The following is a 21,400-nucleotide window of genomic DNA, read 5'->3' as shown; positions in this document are numbered from 1 at the left end:
ACTGATTTAACATTTTTCTCATCCCTTTAATTTAAGAATTTCCATAACACATCGCTTACAAATAACTAACAAGATCCAGACTTCCCATATACCTATTAGAAAGCACCAACAATGGTTAGCTATTTTGAAACAATGATGCTGAGTGATTAAATTTGGCTGAAGATACAAACCAAAAGTCTTCAGATTATAATATTACTACCAGAAAAATTAAACGTTTCCACTTTAGCAAATATCCTATTTCAAGATACTTTTTTTATCTTGTGATATAACTAACAGAATATATAACATATTCAAGTGGAGACTTGTTTCTGTACAGAAAGGCTAATAAAGAACATTTAGTCAGCTTTTTAGCAATCCCCTCTATTTTAATGTTGATTTTTCTTTGAGAATATGGAAAAAATTATATTTTTTATATATAAACACTTTCATTAGAAAATATTTCAATTAATTCAATTATGGTTCAGTACTATAAACTTTCTTGGCCATAACTGAAATTGCAAAAGTGATATAATCACTTCAAGTTGTTTCATTAGCACTATCTACAATATATTCTGACTGAGAACTGGATCCAACACTGACAGCATCTTCTGCATCACCATCAATGACACATTCTTTGTCTTTGGTCATGAACTCAATTTTGACTATTTTTCTCTCCCTCGTTGTCAGGTTGATCCCTGTAGCTGTTATCTCTGTGAAGCCAAACTTAACTTCCAGTTTGACTTTACTACCTCCAGTCACATCTACAGTGAATGAACCTTCCTCTTCTACATCAGAGTCATCTACATACACTGGATCTTTTTTCACTGAGCGGAAGAATCTCAGTTTCATCTGTTTCTGGTCACCTCTTTCTGGAAAACAAAGAAACTCTTTGGTCTCCTCTGAACCAAGATCTTCACCTTCTTCCACCAGTTTTCTGAAAATATCTCGACTCCATTCAACACCTTTGGCTGTAAATTTCTTTTCTTTCTTATGTTTGATCTCATCAAACTTTTCACTAACAGCAAATCCATAAGTATAGGAACTTTTCCGAGAAGCCACAATGTTTGGGTTTCTACCAAACTCTACAGCTCCTCTCAGAATCGCCTCCTGAGCTCTGAAAGGACACAGAACTTTACACCGATGTCCAAACTGGTCAGTAATGTGCTGCTGCAGTACTTTACTCTGAGCGTACCCACCCACTAAGAGCATGTACTTGATGTTGAGAGCACTGGTAAAGATTTCCCTGAGATTCTCAGTGATGCCCTGCAGACTTTCATCATAGAAAGATCTCATTTTGTCTCTTGAGATTTTGATGAATTCACCATCCCAGGAAGCACCAAGTTCTGACTTAACAATGTTTTCTGTGCCTGATTTGTCTTTAGCTAACAATTCCAGTGCAAATGGACAGCTGATCTGAATATCTTTATCAACCTGTTTGAGACTGCTAAACTCATACATCATTCTCTGAGCTGCACTGGGAGAGTTTTGTTCAAATTCATCCCAGACTCCTTCAGTGAATATCTCTCTGAGAAACTGCTTAAATTTTCTGTCCACAGTTTGTCCTCCCAGATTATTTCCAGAGGCTTTGTGTCGCTCCTTCAGGGCTCCTCCATGCAGGACTTCATGAACAGTGAAGTCAATAGTTTCTCCTTAAATAAACAGACAGAATAATAGAGAAAAATTGTTTAATAATCCACAGAATCACATTTACAGTCTCTAAGTTTCAGCCAATTTAGTTCACAACCAATATCAAAAACTACCTCTCATATCTGATAATATTCTGTGTAAAGATGGTAAAAGTGGTTTGTGAATGAATCAATAACACATTGCATCAGAATCAGACACATTACTTCCACAGTTGACAACGATGTACTGCGTCCCTGCAGACTGATCCAGTGACTCTTTGTTGTGCTTCTCAGAGATGAAACCATCAGCTGGAAGCTTCTTACACCAGATTAAAGCAGCTTCTGGTTCGAGCGTAATCACCAGTTTTCCCTCATCTCCTTCTGTTATAATACCTGCCTACAAAAAGAAAAACTCATCCATCTGAACATTTCAGAACTTCGTTGGTCTCTGTAAAATCCAATGTTACCTGCATTGCAGCTTTTCTCATGAACTGTTTAGCTGAAGGATCCCAGATGGCAGGAACAGTCAGAACCCAGGTGAAGTCAGAGGGAGAGAAGATTTTCCCACCTGTGTGTAGACTGATTGTTCTCAGTGCATCTTCTTTAAAAAATCTCAGGAATCCTGAGAAAACCTTCAATGCCTTCATAGATTTTCCATTGGTGGCTTTAATCTTCAGATCACTGCTGAGTTCCTGGAGATATTAATTTAGATGTTAGATACAGTGGATTAGCAGTAAAAGATGTGATCAGTCTTCATTAATTAGAATAGAAATTAAGAATAGAATATGTTGTTTATTACTAAACATTTAGCAATAAATAATCATGTCCTATACTAATATGCATGTTCAGAATGTAGTACCTGGCACATAGGGATATGAACACTTAACTGAAATTTTTTTTCTTGCAATCTGTTTTCTGCTTTTGACTTTAGCATAAAATATGCAGAATTTACCAAAATTTGACTATTTCTTTTGCATTTTATTTTACTTGCTTGGGGTGTTACATTCTTCTGCCTATAGTAAGTGTACTTAACATATATTTTGCGATTTTGCAAGCATGTCATCTTTTAATATTGTTTTAGATATGTTTCAATCAGTACTTTGAGATCTGTAATTCTCCTTAAATTGGTGTTTTTAATTTAAGATGAAAATGTTATTTCTTAGTTTTCTTAATACATTGTATTAGGTTTTAATAACAATAAACAGATAAAAGAAATATTGTTTACAAGCAGAGTTTTAGAAAGTAGACTAACAAGAAGAAAGCACACTCATGGGATTGTTTCAGCTATGATACCCTGAAACATGTTGTCCACACTTATTTTTCCTTATTTATTTTGCTGTTTCTTATATGCCTTATGCCGATTATTTAAATTACTAGGTTGGTAAATTGTATGCTCTGAGGGTCACTCTTCCTCAGGTCTTCCTGCTAAAGTAATTCTGAAAAATAATATGTTTAAAATGGAGTAATAGTTTTACAGAGTTTTATACAGAAATAAAATTTCATTCTATTTATTGAATATCAGCTAACTTTACAAAAGTAAACTTTATTGATGTTACATACCTGACTCAGTTTGAATGTTTGTAAAAGAGACTATTTGTTATGCTTTTTGCTTTGCTCTGCTGAACTTCCAGATTTTTTTTTTGGAGGTTTCTGCCTCAGCCCATAGGAACCTGTCCCTAAGGAATCTTCCACATCCTGAAGAGCCAACAGTTCATCCAGCTGAGGATTTTTTGTCATTGTTAAAGGATCAGAGTGACCTGGGTTCTCTTCGACATTCGTCACTTCCTGGGAGACATCAAAACTCCAAGGAGGGGGTGTCAAAGAGCAGTGGAGTTTGCTTGTTGTCACCAAGAGACTGCTGAGTTCTTGGTGACAACTGAGGATCTGCATCTTCACATCCCAGACTGCTGAGTCCTTTGTCATGATGGAGGATCTTCACATCCCAGAGGACCATCTTCTCTTTCCAGAGGATGAAGACGCAGACCTGCAGGAGGGTGTTGGGTTCCCAGCATGTGAAAGGTCCGACCTCGAGGAGGGGGTGTCGAGAAAAGTCGAGCTCATCCCACTTCCCCATGCTGGAGATTTTAGTTTAATAATAACAATGAATAAAGTTGTCTTTAAAACTGATTACACAGGTGACATCAAGACCCAACAGTAGAGTCAGACGGTAATAAAATTAATCTGGTTGTGTGTGTTGTTATTGTGTCCTGCAAACTTTGCTTTAATTCTACTTTTTTCTATTTAATCATAAAAAATCATAGTCAGACAGAAAGAGAGTCATGTAACAGGAAGAGCAGGTTTCCTGGAGAAAGAGGAAGAAAGTTTCCAGCCTGCATGTGGAGAAAAATAGTTCAGACTATTCCTTATTTTAAGCATTATAGGTTTGAAGAATAAAATCTAAACATTTTGAGTAATTGGATAAAACCCAGAGTAAAATACTTAAATTAATAATGATAACTTATGATTAAACCAATAATTAATGTTGGTTTAATATTGGTTGATATTGGTTTGATTATAAGAATATTTACACTTACTCTTATACTTATGGAAGTACTTACAGGTGAAACAAGTAAATGCAACTTTGATATCAAATAATTAGAATAATGGATTATTCTTGGTTTCTTTTCAGAAATGTGTGTAATAACACATCATGATTATAATAAGAGTAACTAATAAGTAATGGTTATTATAATATTATAAGTGAATGCTAAATCAGAGAAACTAAGGGATTATAAATGTGATTTTGACATTGAACTTGAAATGGTGTAAAATGTGTAACTGTAATTAAAGGTCACTGATGTGTTGGAGGTAGATGGTAGGTGAAAGGTCAGGGGAAAAGAGGAACTGATAGGAGAGCAGAGGTGACCAAGGCCTTATTGCTGAACTGTAACTTTCCTAAGAAAAGGTTAGACACAAGAGGACTGTTGAGCAACTTGGGACATTAGTACAGACATCAGGACATCATGTCTCCAAGACGGTGATGGATATGAGATCATCGGTCCAAGCAGTCAGCCAATGCAAATGCACTAAAAGGGTCGATAAATCCTTTATAAGGTGGATGCAAAAGAGGAATCTTTGGTTGGATCCTCCAGGCAGCTTTGAGCCAAGATCGAGATGGACAAAGAACTCTGCAGCTGAAGAAGAGCCGGAGCCACAGAGCCGAGGACTGTTCTGCACATGGGGACCAACCCGTTAGCCCCGCAACATGTGGCTTCAAATTGCATTTCTCTCATCAGCTGGGTTCGAGACCCCAAAGACAAAGACCAAGGCAAAGATGAAGATAAAGACAAAGATCAAAGGCAAAGAAGAAGAACTGGTGTGTTCCTTCCATGAGATCAGCTCGTCTACATCTCCAAGGACCAGAAAGATCGTGAGACGAAGAGAAAGGAGCTACAGAGCTGCAAGACAAGAAGGAGAGGGCCGCTATGCGCATGAGGAAATCACCCTGAGGCCCGAGATCTGCCGCTCTGACTCAGTACTCTTCCTGTATGGGAGCCTCCTGCTGCTGCAACACCTTCTTCATCATCAGGCCAGTTCTGGGGTTCAAAATGACAAACTCCGTCCCTCTCTCTTAAAGTTTCCCTTTTTTAGTTCACAGTGTCAGCATTAGGGAAAGATAGATTAGATTATTGATTTTACTTGTTTGATTATTTCTGTTACTGATTTAAGCTGTACTGACCCTTGAAAAATTGCCTTACTAATAAAATAATTAGCATTAAGAAAATCTAAAAGATGTTGTGGACATTCAATTAATGAGTCACCTTAAAGTTCTTTGATAGTTGTAAAATAGCTATGAAGTTTGATTCTGGGAGGAGAAAGTGGGAAATGTTTTATAGGTTGCTTTTAGCCAAAACTAAAACAACACCCTCGGGACTCACCCGAGTCACTAAAACCAACCTGGTTCAGTAACAAGTGCAAGTTGTAATAAGAGAAAGAGCGACCATTAACAGGTGTGCTCTGTGAAACTAGCTGATTCTGGGCTGCTTTATCTGGCTAATTCACAGAGTGAAAAAGGGTGGGACATCTGGAGGCAAAGGTCGTTAGAAACCAGGCTAGTCTTTCTCACGCCCAGCTTAAACAGAATGTCCTCTATATTCTCATCTGTAGTAATACTCCGGAGTTAGAGGCTTGTCGGACCCGTTAGACGGAGAGCTGGGAGCAACATCTCCCTCCTCTCAAAAGGGGAAGTAGAGAGAGAAGGGGGGGGGGGGGGGTGTTGCGCAACAATAACAGTTACCAGGATAAGCTATAAAAGAAGACAGAATACACTATGGTATCATTGACATAACTTTAGCTTTTCAATTAAAAAAAGAGCAAAAGGCTTTTATTATTGAAATTTTAAAAAATTATTTCGATTATAAGAAAAAGAAATCAGTCATCTGGAAAAAATCAATCTCCTAATATCAAACTCCACTCTAATTGTTGAAGGAAATCTGAGAAGGGCTCTATCTAAACAGATTTGTTATTCAGTCTGGGTGTATGTTATGCCTGTAGTGGGGGTGGCCTGGGCGTCTGGGATAACAGGCAATGCCCAGTAGGCCGATACATCTTTATGGGCCTGCTTATGGCTGCCATAATTTAACTAAAACGTGTATTACAGATATTTTTTATCGACCACTACAGCCCACTGGTTGGTTTTCTTAAAGGATATTGGGCTTTTCCAATGAAATCTCTTAGTCCTCATTGACCTCCTTCTCCCCTCTCTTCAGAGGGTATAAATATTGCCTTTTCCCTTCTCTGGAGTCAGAAGTGAGCTGAAACATAGTGTGGTGTGTCAGAAAATCTGCTAGAACAAAGGCTAAAAAGTGCCTAAGTAGACAGAAAAATGTGTGAAAATAGTGGAAATGTTTACAACAACTTTGACAACTAGAACAGATTCAGTGCTGGAGAAGGAAGAAGAATTAACAATTCAGTGAATTAATTATCAGAGAATGATGATGACAGAGATGTGACCCATGGACATATGAGGAAGAGATCACCTTAGCTGCTCTAACTGTAGTGGGTTGAGAAATGGTAAAAAAAAAAAAAAAAAAAAAAAAAAACATTAACTGTAATAGTAATTACGGTATTTTTGAATTAGACTTAATGTAACCTGTAGAAAATAATCAATTCATGTTTTATTATGGTGATCAGACTGACAGCAGTGCACTATTAAGTTCCGGGTTGGAGGTGAGCTGGTGTGTGCTCAGCACGGTCCCAATACTCAGGCTGCACCCTACACCCCTTAATAAAGTGTGGACTCAGTCAAAGTGCACATAAATGTTTGAGTGTGCAGGTGTCATAACATTGACATCCAAAATGGCAGGACTGGTCACTGTTTAGGTATTTGTGGTGCTAAAATATACAACTACAGCAAAAAAAAATAAATGAAAAAAAAATTTAAATGTACAGTAAAGGTATTTTGCTTTCCAAAGTCAGTGTTGGAGATATTTGGCTGTTCAAGTGTGTTTTGTCATGACCTGTTGAATAGATTCAATGTAATCACACATGTTAAGAAGACCTTTTTTAAATCACGTTTTTTCCTCTTCCCTACACTTTGTGTGTTTTCTGTCAAGTCAACCAGGATGCCAAGATACCAGATCGCCACAGGACCAAACAGTTTTCCTTCTGTGGACCTATTGATTTGGCTTATTGGACCTAATACCTGTGAATTATTGCTGAATGCATCATTAAATTATCTTACAAAGAGAAACTCTTGTCAACAAATTTAAAAAACCAAAAACTCCTAAGAAACAAATGTAAATGGATATTTTGCCTTGTGACCAACTGACACAAAATTAATGCTGTTACACGAGACTGTTCTCTATTGAATTTTTAAGTCATATTCAGTATTTTTAATAATTGTAATATTAAAAATTTTTTTTCTTCAGTAGCTTGCAAGTCATGTGCCATATTGACTCAAAATTAGTGTGAAACTATTCTAAACTGGAGAAATGAGGTACACTCATTTTTTATTGCATTTGAACATTTTGATATTATTTATCTTTTTGTTTGTTGTTGGGTTTTTTTTGCCAAAATGTAGTATTTTTCTTTTGTAGAGTTTGGAAAAATACTTTTTGATATTATTTTAGCATAACAACAAATGCTAAAATAATAAGTATTTTTTTAATATTATTTTACATTTTTTTGGTTTTGTTTTGGAGCAAGATGGGGTGACGTCATCGACCACAATAATAACTTTTAATATCTCATAGGGGAAAGCTACACAAACAAAAATTTTAAAGGCACAAATGCAGCACTAACAAAGTAGTGCACTTTGGTTTGTTTTGGAGCAAGATGGGATGGTGACCTCTGGATGACCTAAAAAATAATTTTTAATATCTCAGAAACCAAAACAGCACAAACCTGCACTAGGGACACTAACCACTCAGGCTATTTGCTGGAATTTTTCACGTGGGTGGGGTGTCAGCTTCTCTCAGCTCATACAGGAGGATATTGTTGATTCAAAACTTAAAATACAGCATAGTACACACGAAGAGTAACCATTAAAAAACCCAGGACACAAAAACACCTTGTTCATTAAAAAAAAAAGAGATGTATAATCCACTTTATCTTGTATACAGTGGACTACACAAACACTTTGATTGATAATGACAGCTACAACTTGGTTCTATAAACAAATTAAAGCTAATAAAATGAAACTGGGTTATGCTTGATCATTAATGTCATGAATTGCAGTATGAGGTAGTGAGGAAGACGCTGAGGATACAGGTTGGTGTGGAGAAAGTGATGATTTAATAAAGAAAAATCCAAAATCCAGGAAGCTCAGATAAGCAAACACTAAGGCTCAGAGCTCAGTTGGTAGCAATTGGTATAACTGAATGACAAACTTGACGGCAGATTAGACAAGGACCCGACAAGGAACAAAGAACACAGGTGGATTTAAGTACACCTAATCAGGGATCAAGACACACCTGGGAACAATCAAGGGGAGACAGGACAACAGGAGACTCAATAGACACAGAAACCTAAAAGAAACACACGGAAAAACCAAATCCTTATAACTAAGAATCAGAACAGGTTCAGTCAGAACGGAATTTGACTGGTGATTTTTTTTAAATGACAGGAAAATTTAAAACCTGTCGGTCATTTGACAGGCTATAATTAACACCCTTGACTGGTGCACATGCGCAGACAGTATAGACTTTACGCAAAGATTTTATAGCAGAGGCAACTAAAATCAATTAATAAAAGAATTCTTTCTGAATATCATCTCATGGACACTGAACAAAAGCGTGTTGAAGAGATATGGAAGCGCATTCAAAAACGTTGTCTCCATTACATATAGAACAGAGAAAACTAAAGAGAATGTAATGTTGAATCCATTTATAGTCTAAACAGAGGAGCCGGTAGTTTATCTTGAGGAAATAAATAAAGGTGCAGAAGTTAATTAGACCGTAACATATGCAGTCCGCTGCGGCTGCACAACCAATGCGGATCCGTCTCCGCCGCTGCAAAGAATTAAACTTAACCAGGCACATGCAGAGGAGGGGGCTAGGGGTGCTTAAGCACCTACCCCTTTAGCTCTTTGCCCCCAAGTGTCCTTTTAGTCAGTTTTTTATTTATTTATTTTTTGTAGCATTATTCAGTTATTATTCATTATTAAGCCCTCTTCTGACACATAATATGTACTAAAAGTAAGTATTTTGTTGTTTTGTTGGGGTTTTTTTGTACAACATAATAAGTCGGTCACCTTGTTACCTTTGACCTTTTGCCCATGACACGTGTGCCTCTCACGCAGTGAGGTAAGGCGGCTAACTGCGGAGCTCAACGTAGCGAATGTTCAAGATTACAGAACAGTTTTTGGTGAATTAAAAAAAAATAAAAAAACGTTTTTGGTGAATAAAGTGGAGTAGACTTGCTACTTGTCAGATGACTGAAAACGTTGAACGTATCATTTCTGCTTCAGCGGTTTAAGCAGAGAAGTAATGAAATACAACAGACACTGACAGGCCTCTGTGTCTGCCTTTCTCTGAAGAACTACTGAGCGGGAGGAGACAGCCAGGTGAGGAAAAACTGTTCTTATCTATCATTCAGTATTTTTATTAGACTGTTGTTGTTGTGCTATTAGCTAGCTGCTAGCTAACGACTTTGCTACCAAAGCAAGGTAACTAAAAAGCTTCTTCCCTCTATCGTTAATGATATCAGTCATTCTTCAGTATCACTTATGCAATAGGGGCACATCGCCTGTCCAAGACTTATCATCTCCATAATGGATATATGTCTTCTAATTTCCTTTGCTGCATAATGTACATTGCATTTATTCTGGCGTTAGGTAAATGTACCTTGAAGGAGAATAGCACTTACATAAAAGTCCAACAAGGATATTCATTTAGAATTAAAAATAACTCACCCTGAATTATCATGATAGATATAATGTATGTTATTAATGAAGGGGAAAAAACTAAATCCAGACTTTAAGTAAGTTTAGGGTCTGGTTCGCAGAGTATGAAGTTAATTGTTTTTTTTCCCAATTATTCAATTAAAAGAAAAAAATCTCAGTTAAGTAAAATAAAATTGTAATCAAAACTTTTGGAATTGTAATGATTTCTTTTTTAAAAACAAAACGTTTTGTTTAAAAAACTTTTTTTTAAATTAAATAACTCATTTTTGTCTCGTGAACTTAAAAAAGTTATTTGCCAAACATAAATTTTTATTTGCACACATCAGAAATATTTTGTTGCGATTTTGGGCCCTGCCCATGACGTCATGTGAGAAAAAAGTATTTTAAGCAAAACTCAGTAGGTTTTTCATGGTGGCATGCATTAGCAATTCAATTTTTGCTTTTGTTTTTTTTTTCTGCAGTTCCACGTTAAAGTTTGATGCAGCTCTGCTTTCCTGAATGGACCATCTTCATCTCCACTGCAGTGGCAAACAGGCAGATCTTTTTTTTATCAACTACAGGGTTTACCCCAGTGTATTATAAGCCTGGCGGCCCGCCATGCTTTGCTAGCCCAGCCACCAGGCTAAGCATTGCTTGTTTACGTTTCTAGGAATTTTTTTTTTAATTGTTTTTTTTTTGTTTTTTTTTAAAGCCGGCTGTAAGCGTCTCTTTTGCTCTTAGCATTTCACTAGCAAAGCATATTTATTCCTAAAGGATAGGTTTATAATAAATAGGTTTATAGTTTATGCATTTAAACCCGACAGCGCGCGGACCAATCACACCGCTGGCGCCTCTGTGCTTTGCTGCGCGCTGTCGCTACTTTACCTCAGCGTGATTGCGCGCGCCTCCTTTCACTCAAACTGGACACAGGCTGACCTGTATGGATATTTACATAAACCTACTGTGAGGAATTATGGTCCTTTGGAGAAACTCTAGGTAAGAGTTTAAAACCCGCCGCGTTAGCTCTGGTTGCGCAGCTCTATGTGAACCGCAGGAATAACTTGTAGCGAATTCAGAGGCGCGTTGTGGAGCGGTGAGAATGATTTATCTATATGCGGCGTTTACATCTCAACACGCTGCCCAGCGTGTTGCTCTGTGTCTGTCTTCCCTGTAAAGTTTATGTCTGTGGTCCCGGTTGGCCAGAGCGTTTGTGAATAACGAGCAGCGCTAACCTCATCATGCAGGTTCAGCCTGGTGAGGAGCTTTAACGCTCTCCTCGGAGTCAAGCATCACGCTGATTTTACATTATTTTATTATTATTTTTCCGGTTACACGATGCATCAAACCATATCGAATGTGTCGTCTACTTAGAGTTAATACACGCAGCCGCACGGAGATCTGAGAAACTCGTCCCATAAACTCGACCAACCAGAATAGTTTCTGTGATGCTTATTAAAAACTCAACAGACACGAAATGAAAGAGCTACTAAAGCCACATTAGCAGCATTGAATTAAATCTCCCGTTTGTTGCACATCTCTGCGTAGTGCAGCAGATTACCTCATCATGCAGGGACGGTCCAAGGCTGTATGAGGGCTGGAGCAGAATTTGATTTAGGGCCCCCTCGAGCTGCTAAAATCATCAGCACCTCTAACAGCTTCTGTGTTAGATTTAGTGAAATATGGGAGAAGGGAGTAGTTCAATTGGCCAGCCTAAAAAGCAATAAGTTATAATTACAGTTTACTAATTTGTATTTGTAAATTCAAAGATTAAACTCACAGCATCAGATTGTTGCTATAGTAACAAAACAATCTGAATATTGTTCTTTGAAGTTTTACAAAGTAAACTTGCCAGCTCCTTAAAATCTTGTATTTAAATGTTAAACAATTTAAAATCATTTATCTATGCCTAAACAATTGAATCAAATTTAACAGCATTGATCATCTCAATAAACAAGCGTTACATTTATGTATCTGTGGTCTATTTTAAAATATTAGTGTTTATAGGGCCCTTGAAGCCCTTGGGGGCCTGATGGAGCTGCTGACTTAATTTGGATTAAACAGAAGTGCAAATTTGTTGTTTTAATACCAGTTGTGGGTTTAAATAGCATTTCACTGGAGATCTTTCCCCGTAACATATAATTACACAGTAATACTTTTACATTTCCTGTCAACTTAACATGTTTTAATACAAAAACACGGTGGACCGCCGGTGGGCCGCCTCGACGCCCCAACCACCGGGCTTAGCAAGTTTTCTGGGGAAAGCCCTAAGATTACAATTTACAAGGTTGCATTGAGCCCTTGTTTATATTTTAATAGTGTAAAGACAACATATGTCTGGTGGTCCAGCTCTGATTTACATATCTTGCTAAATTGCGGGTTTGAATATTGCAATACTTTCCAATAAAAAATAGACCTGCAGAAATAAATTACTAATAAAATATCTTACATATGTATAGTTGTATGCTATATATAGAGATGTTCGTTAGCTTTGATTGTATATGCCACAATTTTGTAATTTATCATTGTTTATTAAACTCTGAAAGCTGTGTGGCTTTGTTAATATTCTGTCCTAGAATGCGGTAAGATGTGCCCTTTTTTTGAGCACCTGCCCCTTTAGTGGTCTCTGCACGGCCCTGAACTTAACTCATCCTGCGGTTTTAACAGATGGAGCTGAAGACGTAACCCTCCCTCACCCAGAAGGAGAGCGGCGTTAAGAGGTGGGCCAGCGTAACATCTGTCTGTTTTGGGGAAGTGAAACTACGCAAAAAAAAAGAGGAAAAATAAAAAAAGAAAAGAAAGGGGGGGGAAAAATCCTTGTAGAAGCGCGCGTCCGGACTGCACAGGGTAAAACAAAATTCAATGGATCAGTTTGGATCAGACAGATCCAACTGTCCGATGAACCAGAGCAGATTTCTCTGGAGATGCGACCTGGACGAATTTGTGAAGCTGTGCATTCAGACCACAGCGGGTGAAGTGCTGGTAATTTAAGCGGAGTCGTTTAATTTAATTTATTATAAGTTATTGGGGCCATAGTCAGTATTTGTGTCTCTATGGAAAAGTTAGATGCATTTATCTCCTAGCTATATGTGTGATGGGATCTGGATTCACGGTTCAACCGGGTTAATATAAACAAACTGCATAAAAATGTGGCAAAATAGCCCATGTTAATTTGATTATAATTTGATGGGTAAAAATAGAACATGACCGATTTTTTTTTTTATCCTGTTGGTCAAAATGACGGAGAACAAAAATGTCTAGCATGACCTCTGGGTTCAGTTTAGTAATAACTGTTTTTATGTCCATGTTCTGCCTTGTTTTCTAAAGTGACTGCTCTGCATTCCATGTAATGACTTGTTTTCAAGATCAACCGGATTATCTCCTCTGTAAGTTTTGGAAAAATGTATCTATGCAATATAACATTTATGAATATGAAACTTACTGTTCATACTTACTTTGCTATAGAGGGCCATCTTGAAATCTTCAAAGTAATAATGTTTCTTTGCTTCTTCTCCGCTCATTTCCTTGTATATCATTTTGGCTTCATAGCCAAAACTCAGACATGTTTCATCTTCATTAAACAAAATGCAGGTTGGAGTCTTTGGGGAGTCAAATCCATACTCTTTTCCCCACCTTGGCAGGTGTGGTTCACTTTTTTGCTCTCTGGGTGTGATATTAAAGGCATACCAGCTAAATGCAGTGCCAAAATCTATCGCTATGACAAACGAGTCGCCCATTGTAGAAACTACAACTAAGGGAAACTGTCTCTGTGCAGCAGTCTGACTGCATTTATTTTTCTCTGCAAACCACACCTACTGCTTATATGCTACACTGTAAAACTTGACAAGTTAAGTTAGCTCAAATGATGAATGCATACATTGATTTAAGTTTTGGAACTCGTATAGTTTATGTAGGAACTATTTTCCATTTTTGGTTAAATCTTAGAATTTAAATTGTTTAGCTTATTCTTATTTTTGTTTATTTCCTAGTTGATTTATCATTAGAATTTTTGTTTAATTTGATGTTAGAATGAGTTCTTTGATTAGGAATTCACTTAATTAGTTAATTAATTTCAGGTTGGGATGTGGGTATTTCACTGTATAAAAAGGTGGGTCTTAGGCAGTGGTGGAAAGTAACGAAGTACAAGTACTTCGTTACTGTACTTAAGTACAATTTTCGTATATCTGTACTTTACTTAAGTAGATTGAATAATGGGTATTTTCTACTTTTACTCCACTACATTTTACAGTAAGTGTCTGTACTTTCTACTTCACTACATTTCTACAAAACTGTCGCGTTACTCGTTACATCGTCTGTTGTCACCCATTGCCTCCACCTTTACTCGAGGTCCAAGACATGAGCATGTCAGTTTCCTCTGAGCGCACGCTCAGAGCATCAGTAATATAATAGCGCTGCATAAATCATAAGATATAGCGACATGTAAAATCAGCAGCGCTTCGCTTTCAGACAGTGGGGTCTTCGTCCAACTTTTAGCGTCACTGGGAAGGAAAGCTTAAAGAAAGGTAAGATCTGTGGACCGGATGCTAGCAAAGCTAGCTGTACTGACTGAGGCACACATGTTGCATCTACGATGAAAAAAGTGTCACTCATGCGCTGAATTATTGTGTGGAGGTGTTGACTGAGGTGTCACACATATGGGACAACGCTGTGACCAAAGTGCAATATAGGGATATAACATTCACAAACGATCCGATTCTTCTGGACGGATCTTTACTAAGGTTGACAGGACTGAAGCCTCACTGAGAGCCGTTCTTTGTTCTTGTAATGCTCTGCGTACACTGCAGTAGCTATTTTATTTCATTAAAATATATTTATGTTTATTTAATTGGCGAACAAATGAAACAAGAAGGTAAGAATACAGAGCATGCTCATTGCTCTTTGTTTTCGTCACATGTCATGGTGGGAGACATGGAGGGATTATAAAACAGTCACGGTGCTCCTTCTGCTTAATTATTTCTTGCTTATTGGGCCTTGGACAGTGTTCATAGTTGAGCGTTGTTAATTGCTATGTTTAATGGTGTAGAGTTGTTATTTCTGACATGGGCAATATGGCCAACCAGGGCGTTATTTTTTTTAGGGATGGCAGGAGACCTCTGCGGATTGTGGCAACGAGATGAGAGCAAAACAGAATGAAGAAGAGTTTGAATTTATATTGGTTAAATTTATTTCAGTATTTAATATCTAGGTGTTTTTATGGGAAAGTGGATCTTTCTTATCAATTTGATAAGCAGTTTTGATAGGTGCACTTAATTTTATTGTCATGTAGCTCAGGGTGCTGGTCTTGACTTGGTCTTGGGTCGGTGGTCTTGACTACAACTCTGCTACGTGGCTCCTTGGTTCCATGTCCTCCCCTGCCAAACTAAACTATGTTACTGAGAGTAAACACAATAAAAACATGCTTTATCTGTGGCATTGTTCATTAAAATGGCACATTTCTAATGTATTAAAATTAAATACGATCGGTTCACTTAATGATATTATATTAGGGATTAGGTAATGCATTCAGCAAGTACTTTTACTTTTAATACTTAAGTATTTTTAAAAGCCAGTACTTTTTTACTTTTACTTAAGTACAAATGTTAATGTGGTAGTTTTACTTTTACTTGAGTATGTTTTTGTCTGTGTATTTGTACTTTTACTTAAGTACATATTTTGAGTACTTTCTCCACCACTGGTTCTTAGGTAGCTTATTATGCACATGGGTGGTCATAAGGTTTTTTTTTACCAGCCTATGGAATCAGCCTATCAATCAGTCACATCAGTTTCTAAATAGTCAGTCAGAGAACAGGTACAGGAATAGGAGCAGAAGCCTGTAACCTTTTGCCTGAACTGTAAATAAAACCAAAGGACTATATTTTGACTTTTTGATCCTTTTTTGGTGCGTAAACCAGAATCCACGGTGCATCAAGTGACTATTTGAGTTGAATTCACTTTTGTTTTGATCACCTTCGAGTTTTGAGGGGTTTTTTTATTTTTGAATTTTAAGTTTTTTGACAAATAGTCATTACAGTTTAGTTTATTTCATTGTGTCATTAGAGTCTAAAGAACCCAAAACAATTAATATAATGTAACTCAAATACATATGTTAACTCATTTTATTTATTATGTTGCAACTTAAACCACACTCCAGAAAAACACTCCAGCAGACAACTCGTCTTCATCCACATCAGTAACCAAGGGGACTGTGCCTTTATAGGACTCCATCCTGACATGTCACACAGAGTACAAAATTATTAATTAATAATATTCATGTCAAAAAGCTAACGGTGAAAATAAATGCACTTTATTATTTTGTAGTTTGTTTTGTTGCAACCTTTTTAGCTTGAAATAAACTTCAGTGGAGTTTGAAAACAAAATATGTGTTTATGTCTGGTTGAACGATATGCGTGCCCAGATTATTTTTTTTTCCTTTGGGGGGATTTTATTGTAATCCATATGGGGGCCCAGAGGAAAATCTTTGGGAACCGCTGCTCCAGTAAGAGTAAGCACTACGTACATTGACAGCAAAGATTGACAGAGTAACTCAAGTAAGCGTAACGAGTTATTTTTACGATTTAGCTGAAGTGAGCACAATAGCTTAATTATTTTTTTTTTTTTTTTTTGGAAGAAGCGCCATTGGGTTTTACAATAGTAAAACTTTATTGTACCTGAGAACTATAAAGTAGTTCTCAGGTACTTTATAGGTATTTAAAGTACCTGACAACAAAATTTTCTGCAATAGTGTTCGAGAAATTGAAAATTTCAATATAATAGGCTGATCTAGTAGCATATGTTTTGCAGGTAAATCTAATATGAATGAATTCATACTTATTACATGTATAATTTAAATTCGAGGATGAACTATGTCAGTATCAGGAACGTACAGTAAAAGGCAAACTTATTTCAAATTCCAAATATCAATGCCATCATTTTTTGTAAAAATAGAAACTGTTGCATACAATACTAAAAGGATCCACATTGCTGTTAACTGACTGTGGTTTTGCAATTAAAGTTGTGTTTGAAACTAAAAATAAAAATAACTGAAGCAAAGGAACTGGTTTTTAAGAGGTTGGTCTAGTATGATTATTGACAGCTTTCTGTTTCGCTTCCCTTGATAAATTTTTCTGGTAATTAACCTTTAGGTGTGTAGTGTTTGACTTAGGCAAAAACTGAATCATGACGTCATTACATAATGGTTAATCTCTTAAACTATTCATCCTAACATAACTTATTTATTTAAAGACCGGCTACCCTTGAAATCTGATTGGCCACCACCACCACAGCTATAAATCAAATTTGTTCATATCATATTGTCCATAGCATAGGCAGAAATTCTAAGGGACCTCAGGAGTCAGGACACCCAAATCTTGGAAAAGTGTATATTTGTCCCCTGCAAATAAATCTTAAAAGGAACCTCTTAATCCTCGCCCCCAAAATCACCAAAAACTCCTCAAAAGGTATACCCTATCTGATAGACAAACTTCTAATCACTAACTACTCAGTGCTTCAACATACAGTCATCAATGAGGCTGTATTATATAGATATAATATTAAAATACATTATATCTGTATTAAAATAGTAGTTTTAAATCTTAGTTGCATATTTTCCATCATACTGGTCCTTCCACAGAAGTTTCGAGTAGAATTCTTCTGGGAAGGAATCGTTTGGTTCTGTGTGGGTGTGTTGGACCTGTTTATCCTCTTTGAGGTATTTAGGCTTCCAGAGAACAACCAATAAGTTTAAACAGAAACTTGGCATAAACAACAAAGTGAACATTAAACAAAGGTGAGTCAACTGTCAGCACATGAACAACATTCAATTGTTCACTTTATTAAATGTTTTGTCATAAGTGAACACTGTCACGGCAGGACCACTCAAACCAAATCTTAGAGCAATGCCAATTTAATTTTTTTTGTTGTGTACTAATACTCCAACCTAATAAGAAATACATTTGCATAAAGTGTATGACTTTATAAAAAATATCATATTTAGAGAAGAATCATTCTTCTCTAAATAGAACAACTATTAGATAGTAGTGTAATAGCTTTAAGTCAAAAGCTGATTTCAATCAACTTTTGACAGCAGATGTTGATTTGGATGTGCAATGGTTCTGTGGGTCTTAAAGGTAACTAACTTCAAAGTGAGGTTATTGGGATATATTCTATCTATATTAAAATAGTAGTTTAAATCTTAGTTGCACATTTTCCATCATACTAGTTCTTCCACAGATGTTTCCAGTAGAATTCTTCTGGGAAGGAATCATTTGGTTCTGTGTGGGTGTGTTGGACCCGTTTATCCTCTTTGAGGTATTTAGGCTTCCAGAGAACAACCAATAAGTTTAAACAGAAACTTGGCATAAACAACAATGTGAACATTAAACAACAGTGAGTCAACTGTCAGCACATGAACAACTTTCAGTTGTTCACTTTATTAAATGTTTCCTCATAAGTGAACACTGTCACAGCAGGACCATTCAAACCAAATCGTAGAGCAATGTCATTTTAAAAATGTTTTTGTTGTATACCAATACTCCAACCTAATAAGAAATACATTAGCATAAAGTTTATGACTTTATAAAAAATATCCTCTTTAAAGAAGAGTTATTTTACATACTCCATTCTTTTTACCACCTCATAAGTGGTTGTCGTGGATGTATCTATATAAGTATTGTATTGTAAAGCAGATGAAGCATAAGCTCAATGTTTGTAATTAATAATCCTAAGCAGCATGTGGTGATGGCACGGAGAAACACTTTTCTTTAATCAGGGGGAAACCTTCAGCAGAATCAAAACCAAATGCCTTCGAATAACATTTACAATGTTATTTATTAAGTTGCTCTTAATAAAACACACAAAAAAAGAAGAAAAAAAGAACAAAAAAGGAAAAGGACTCAATGGCGGCAAATTCACACCACAGAAAACAAGATTAAAACAATCTAATGAATTAATGAAAATGAAAAAGAATGAACTTTCATGCATCTCCCTCAGGAAGGGTCTTTCAATTTCTTTTTTTTCCCATCATTTTTGTGAATCATGTCCTTTTGATTTAGCCAAAAGGACTGAGGAGGACATACTGCGAGGGACTGGCGACCTGTCCAGGGTGACCCCACCTCTTGCCCGAAATGTCTGGAGATAGGCACCAGCACCCCTCTCGAACCAACTTGGGACAAGAGCGTAAGAAAATGAAAATGGATGGATGGATGGATGGGGAGGAGATATAGCCTGTAAAGAAACTGAATTGTGTTGGATATGAACAGTGATGACATAGTTACTTTGAAAAAGTAACTTTAATCGGATTATTGACTACTCCTTGAAAAAGTAACTTTTTTAGTTAATTTTAGGAGCTGCTAACAACAACGCTCCACCACCTTTGAAAATTACATTGAACTTTGGCAATACTTAATTGCAAGTTATTTCACAATGGTAAATTAACATCAACAATGTTACCATTATTTTTGTACTGTTTTAATGGTTAAAACAGTACAAAAAACTGTTTTTGTGTGTTCCAGTATTGTTTGGAAAACTATAAATGGGATTTTAGACCCCCACGGTCACGAGCGCCCCAGCGTCCCAAGTTCTGTGTTACGGCCCTGCATTTGCTGTCAGCTCCACAACTCAGATGGCTGTTACACAGATTTGTATGGAGTTAAGATTTGTTTCACAATTATTCAGTCAAAAAAGATATCACGTCAAACAAAACAAGTAGTATTCAACCAAACAAAAATCATGTCAAACAAAAACAAAGTTGTGATCAAAACTTTTGGATTTAAAAAAAAAATGTTTCAAACAAAAAAAAAAATATTTCAATCAAATTCTAAGAATTATTTTTTTAAACAAAAAAATTGCTTAAAAAACTTTGTTTTTAACTGAAATCACTAATTTTTGTTTGAAACTTTTACTTTTGCATATCAGAATTTTTTGGTTGACAGCCTAAGTTTTTTTTTTTTCTTTTTTTTTGAGATTCTAAGGTTTTTTTTTTTTTTTTTTTTTTTTTTAAGCTCCTGTTTTTTGGTTGAACTCAACGGCTGTGTCCGAATTCAGGGTCTGCATCCTTCGAAGGACTGGTCTACGTAGGACAGGTCCTTCGAAGGCCGGGAATAAACTGAGACCGGAAGAAAAATATCTGCAGATTCGGACAGGTCTAGCCTTCACCAACTGTCCCCGCCTCCACCTCAGTGTAACTCATGTTGCCAAGCAACGGTGACAGCGTGAAGCAGAGAGGAGAAAAAACAACGGAGCCGAAGTTTGTTTTTCAGTCATGTATTACTGATTTCTATATTATTCTTCACTTTTTATAGTAAAGGATGTTCCATAGTAAAAAGGAAATCTCTTACTTTGATTCTAAAATGTTCAAATGTGTACTGCACTTTTCTACAAGGAATACAAATTATTCATTAAAATATTCTCCACATCGCAGATAGGACATTACGGTTAAATAAACCTATTATGTTTGAAGGCTTAACTTTAATTAATCAATCAAACCAATGTGCTCTGCTTTGAAATACTTTATAAACCAAACATTTGTTTATTATTCAGACATGCTAAAACCTGTCTGAATAATATCGGTGTTTAACTCCCACTCATTGGGGAAAGCTAGCGGGAGGTTTTATAACAATGTGCCAGGAGTTAGGCGTTTTCTCTCGGTGTACCGAACCTGGAGCGCCTGGCCGGCTGACAGCTGGCGGGGAGCTGGCTGTTAACGCAGCGGTAGCAGACAGGTCCGAAAATGTCAGAACAATATTGTAATTAGATGATGTATTGATGAACCGAGCAGATATTTGAGATTTACACACTTACATTCTCGCCTAAAAACGTTGCACCAAATCACGTTGTGTCATTTAAAGTGTAATAAAGTTCAATAATTTGTCGCTATTCACCGCCATTGACGCTCTGCCTGAATGCCCAGTTGGAACCCGCAATGAATTATAGGATATTGTGGGCCGTGAAGGATACACCGGACCCATCCTTCAAATCTGGGGAAAAGAAGGACGCATTTGAAGGAGTCTTTGAATTCGGACAGGCCTTGTCGCCACGCTATGACGTAATCGGCCTACAAATCCGTCCTTCGAAGGATGCAGACCCTGAATTCGGACACAGCTAACGTGTTTTGCTTGCGAATCTCACATGAACATCCGGGGCGGGGCTTAAGGACGAGCGATGTAAGACGTGTTCCGATTGGTTAGCGCTGACTAAAGCGGATGACTCCCTGAGATCTCAGACCTCTGTCCCGAACTGCAGGGCTTCGGTGACGGGACACAGAATGTGAATGGTAAGTAATCTTCACAAAAATTACACCGTTTAGCAGCTTCTAAAGTGTCCACCCTGTTTCAAAGAAGAAATCTTACACAACTTATGACGACAGTCACATATTTTGTCTGCCGCGATCCCTGGTAGCATATTGTGCTAGCTAATGTTAGCACTAGGTAAAGTTCATAAACTAGGCTTGTGTAATATTCGCCTGTCTTTATGTTGAATT

General features: G+C 36.9%; 1 protein-coding gene and 2 long non-coding RNA genes across 3 annotated transcripts in view; 1 reads left to right on the top strand and 2 right to left on the bottom strand.

The window, feature by feature from the left end:
• Nucleotides 1–6: 6 nt before the first annotated feature.
• Nucleotides 7–13,681, bottom strand: LOC103152076 (heat shock 70 kDa protein 12A-like). Its single transcript, XM_007572409.2, has 4 exons — nucleotides 13,380–13,681; nucleotides 2,072–2,296; nucleotides 1,830–2,001; nucleotides 7–1,628 (listed from the first exon to the last, which is right to left on the bottom strand). Exons 1-4 carry the CDS (start codon nucleotides 13,659–13,661, stop codon nucleotides 517–519), a joined length of 1,791 nt encoding a protein of 596 aa, XP_007572471.1. The 5' UTR covers nucleotides 13,662–13,681; the 3' UTR covers nucleotides 7–516.
• Nucleotides 3,236–3,720, bottom strand: LOC107832947 (uncharacterized). The gene is made up of 2 exons (XR_001658673.1): nucleotides 3,501–3,720; nucleotides 3,236–3,441 (listed from the first exon to the last, which is right to left on the bottom strand). It is a non-coding gene; the product is annotated as an uncharacterized LOC107832947 (long non-coding RNA).
• Nucleotides 13,682–21,029: 7,348 nt separating the features above from the next.
• LOC103152075 (uncharacterized) overlaps nucleotides 21,030–21,400 on the top strand; it is a 5,451-nt gene continuing 5,080 nt past the window's right edge. The window contains exon 1 of the long non-coding RNA XR_001658674.1: nucleotides 21,030–21,193. This is a non-coding gene — a long non-coding RNA (uncharacterized LOC103152075). The remainder of the gene's footprint in view (nucleotides 21,194–21,400) is intronic.

Source organism: Poecilia formosa, unplaced genomic scaffold, assembly GCF_000485575.1.
Source record: "Poecilia formosa unplaced genomic scaffold, Poecilia_formosa-5.1.2 Scaffold300, whole genome shotgun sequence".
In the NCBI taxonomy this organism is placed as follows: domain Eukaryota; kingdom Metazoa; phylum Chordata; class Actinopteri; order Cyprinodontiformes; family Poeciliidae; genus Poecilia; species Poecilia formosa.
The sequence above is the reverse complement of the archived record's forward strand: the minus strand, read 5'-3'. Positions and strand labels throughout refer to the sequence as shown.

Bases quoted from the DNA above. Each gene is read 5' to 3' on its own strand.
- LOC103152076 (XM_007572409.2), bottom strand. From the start codon at position 13,661: ATGGGCGACTCGTTTGTCATAGCGATAGATTTTGGCACTGCATTTAGC. The intron at 2,297-13,379 runs GTAAGTATGAAC...TAATATCTCCAG, and splicing joins AGATGGCCCTCTATAGCAAA to GAACTCAGCAGTGATCTGAA. The intron at 1,629-1,829 runs GTAATGTGTCTG...TGTTTATTTAAG, and splicing joins CATCGTTGTCAACTGTGGAA to GAGAAACTATTGACTTCACT.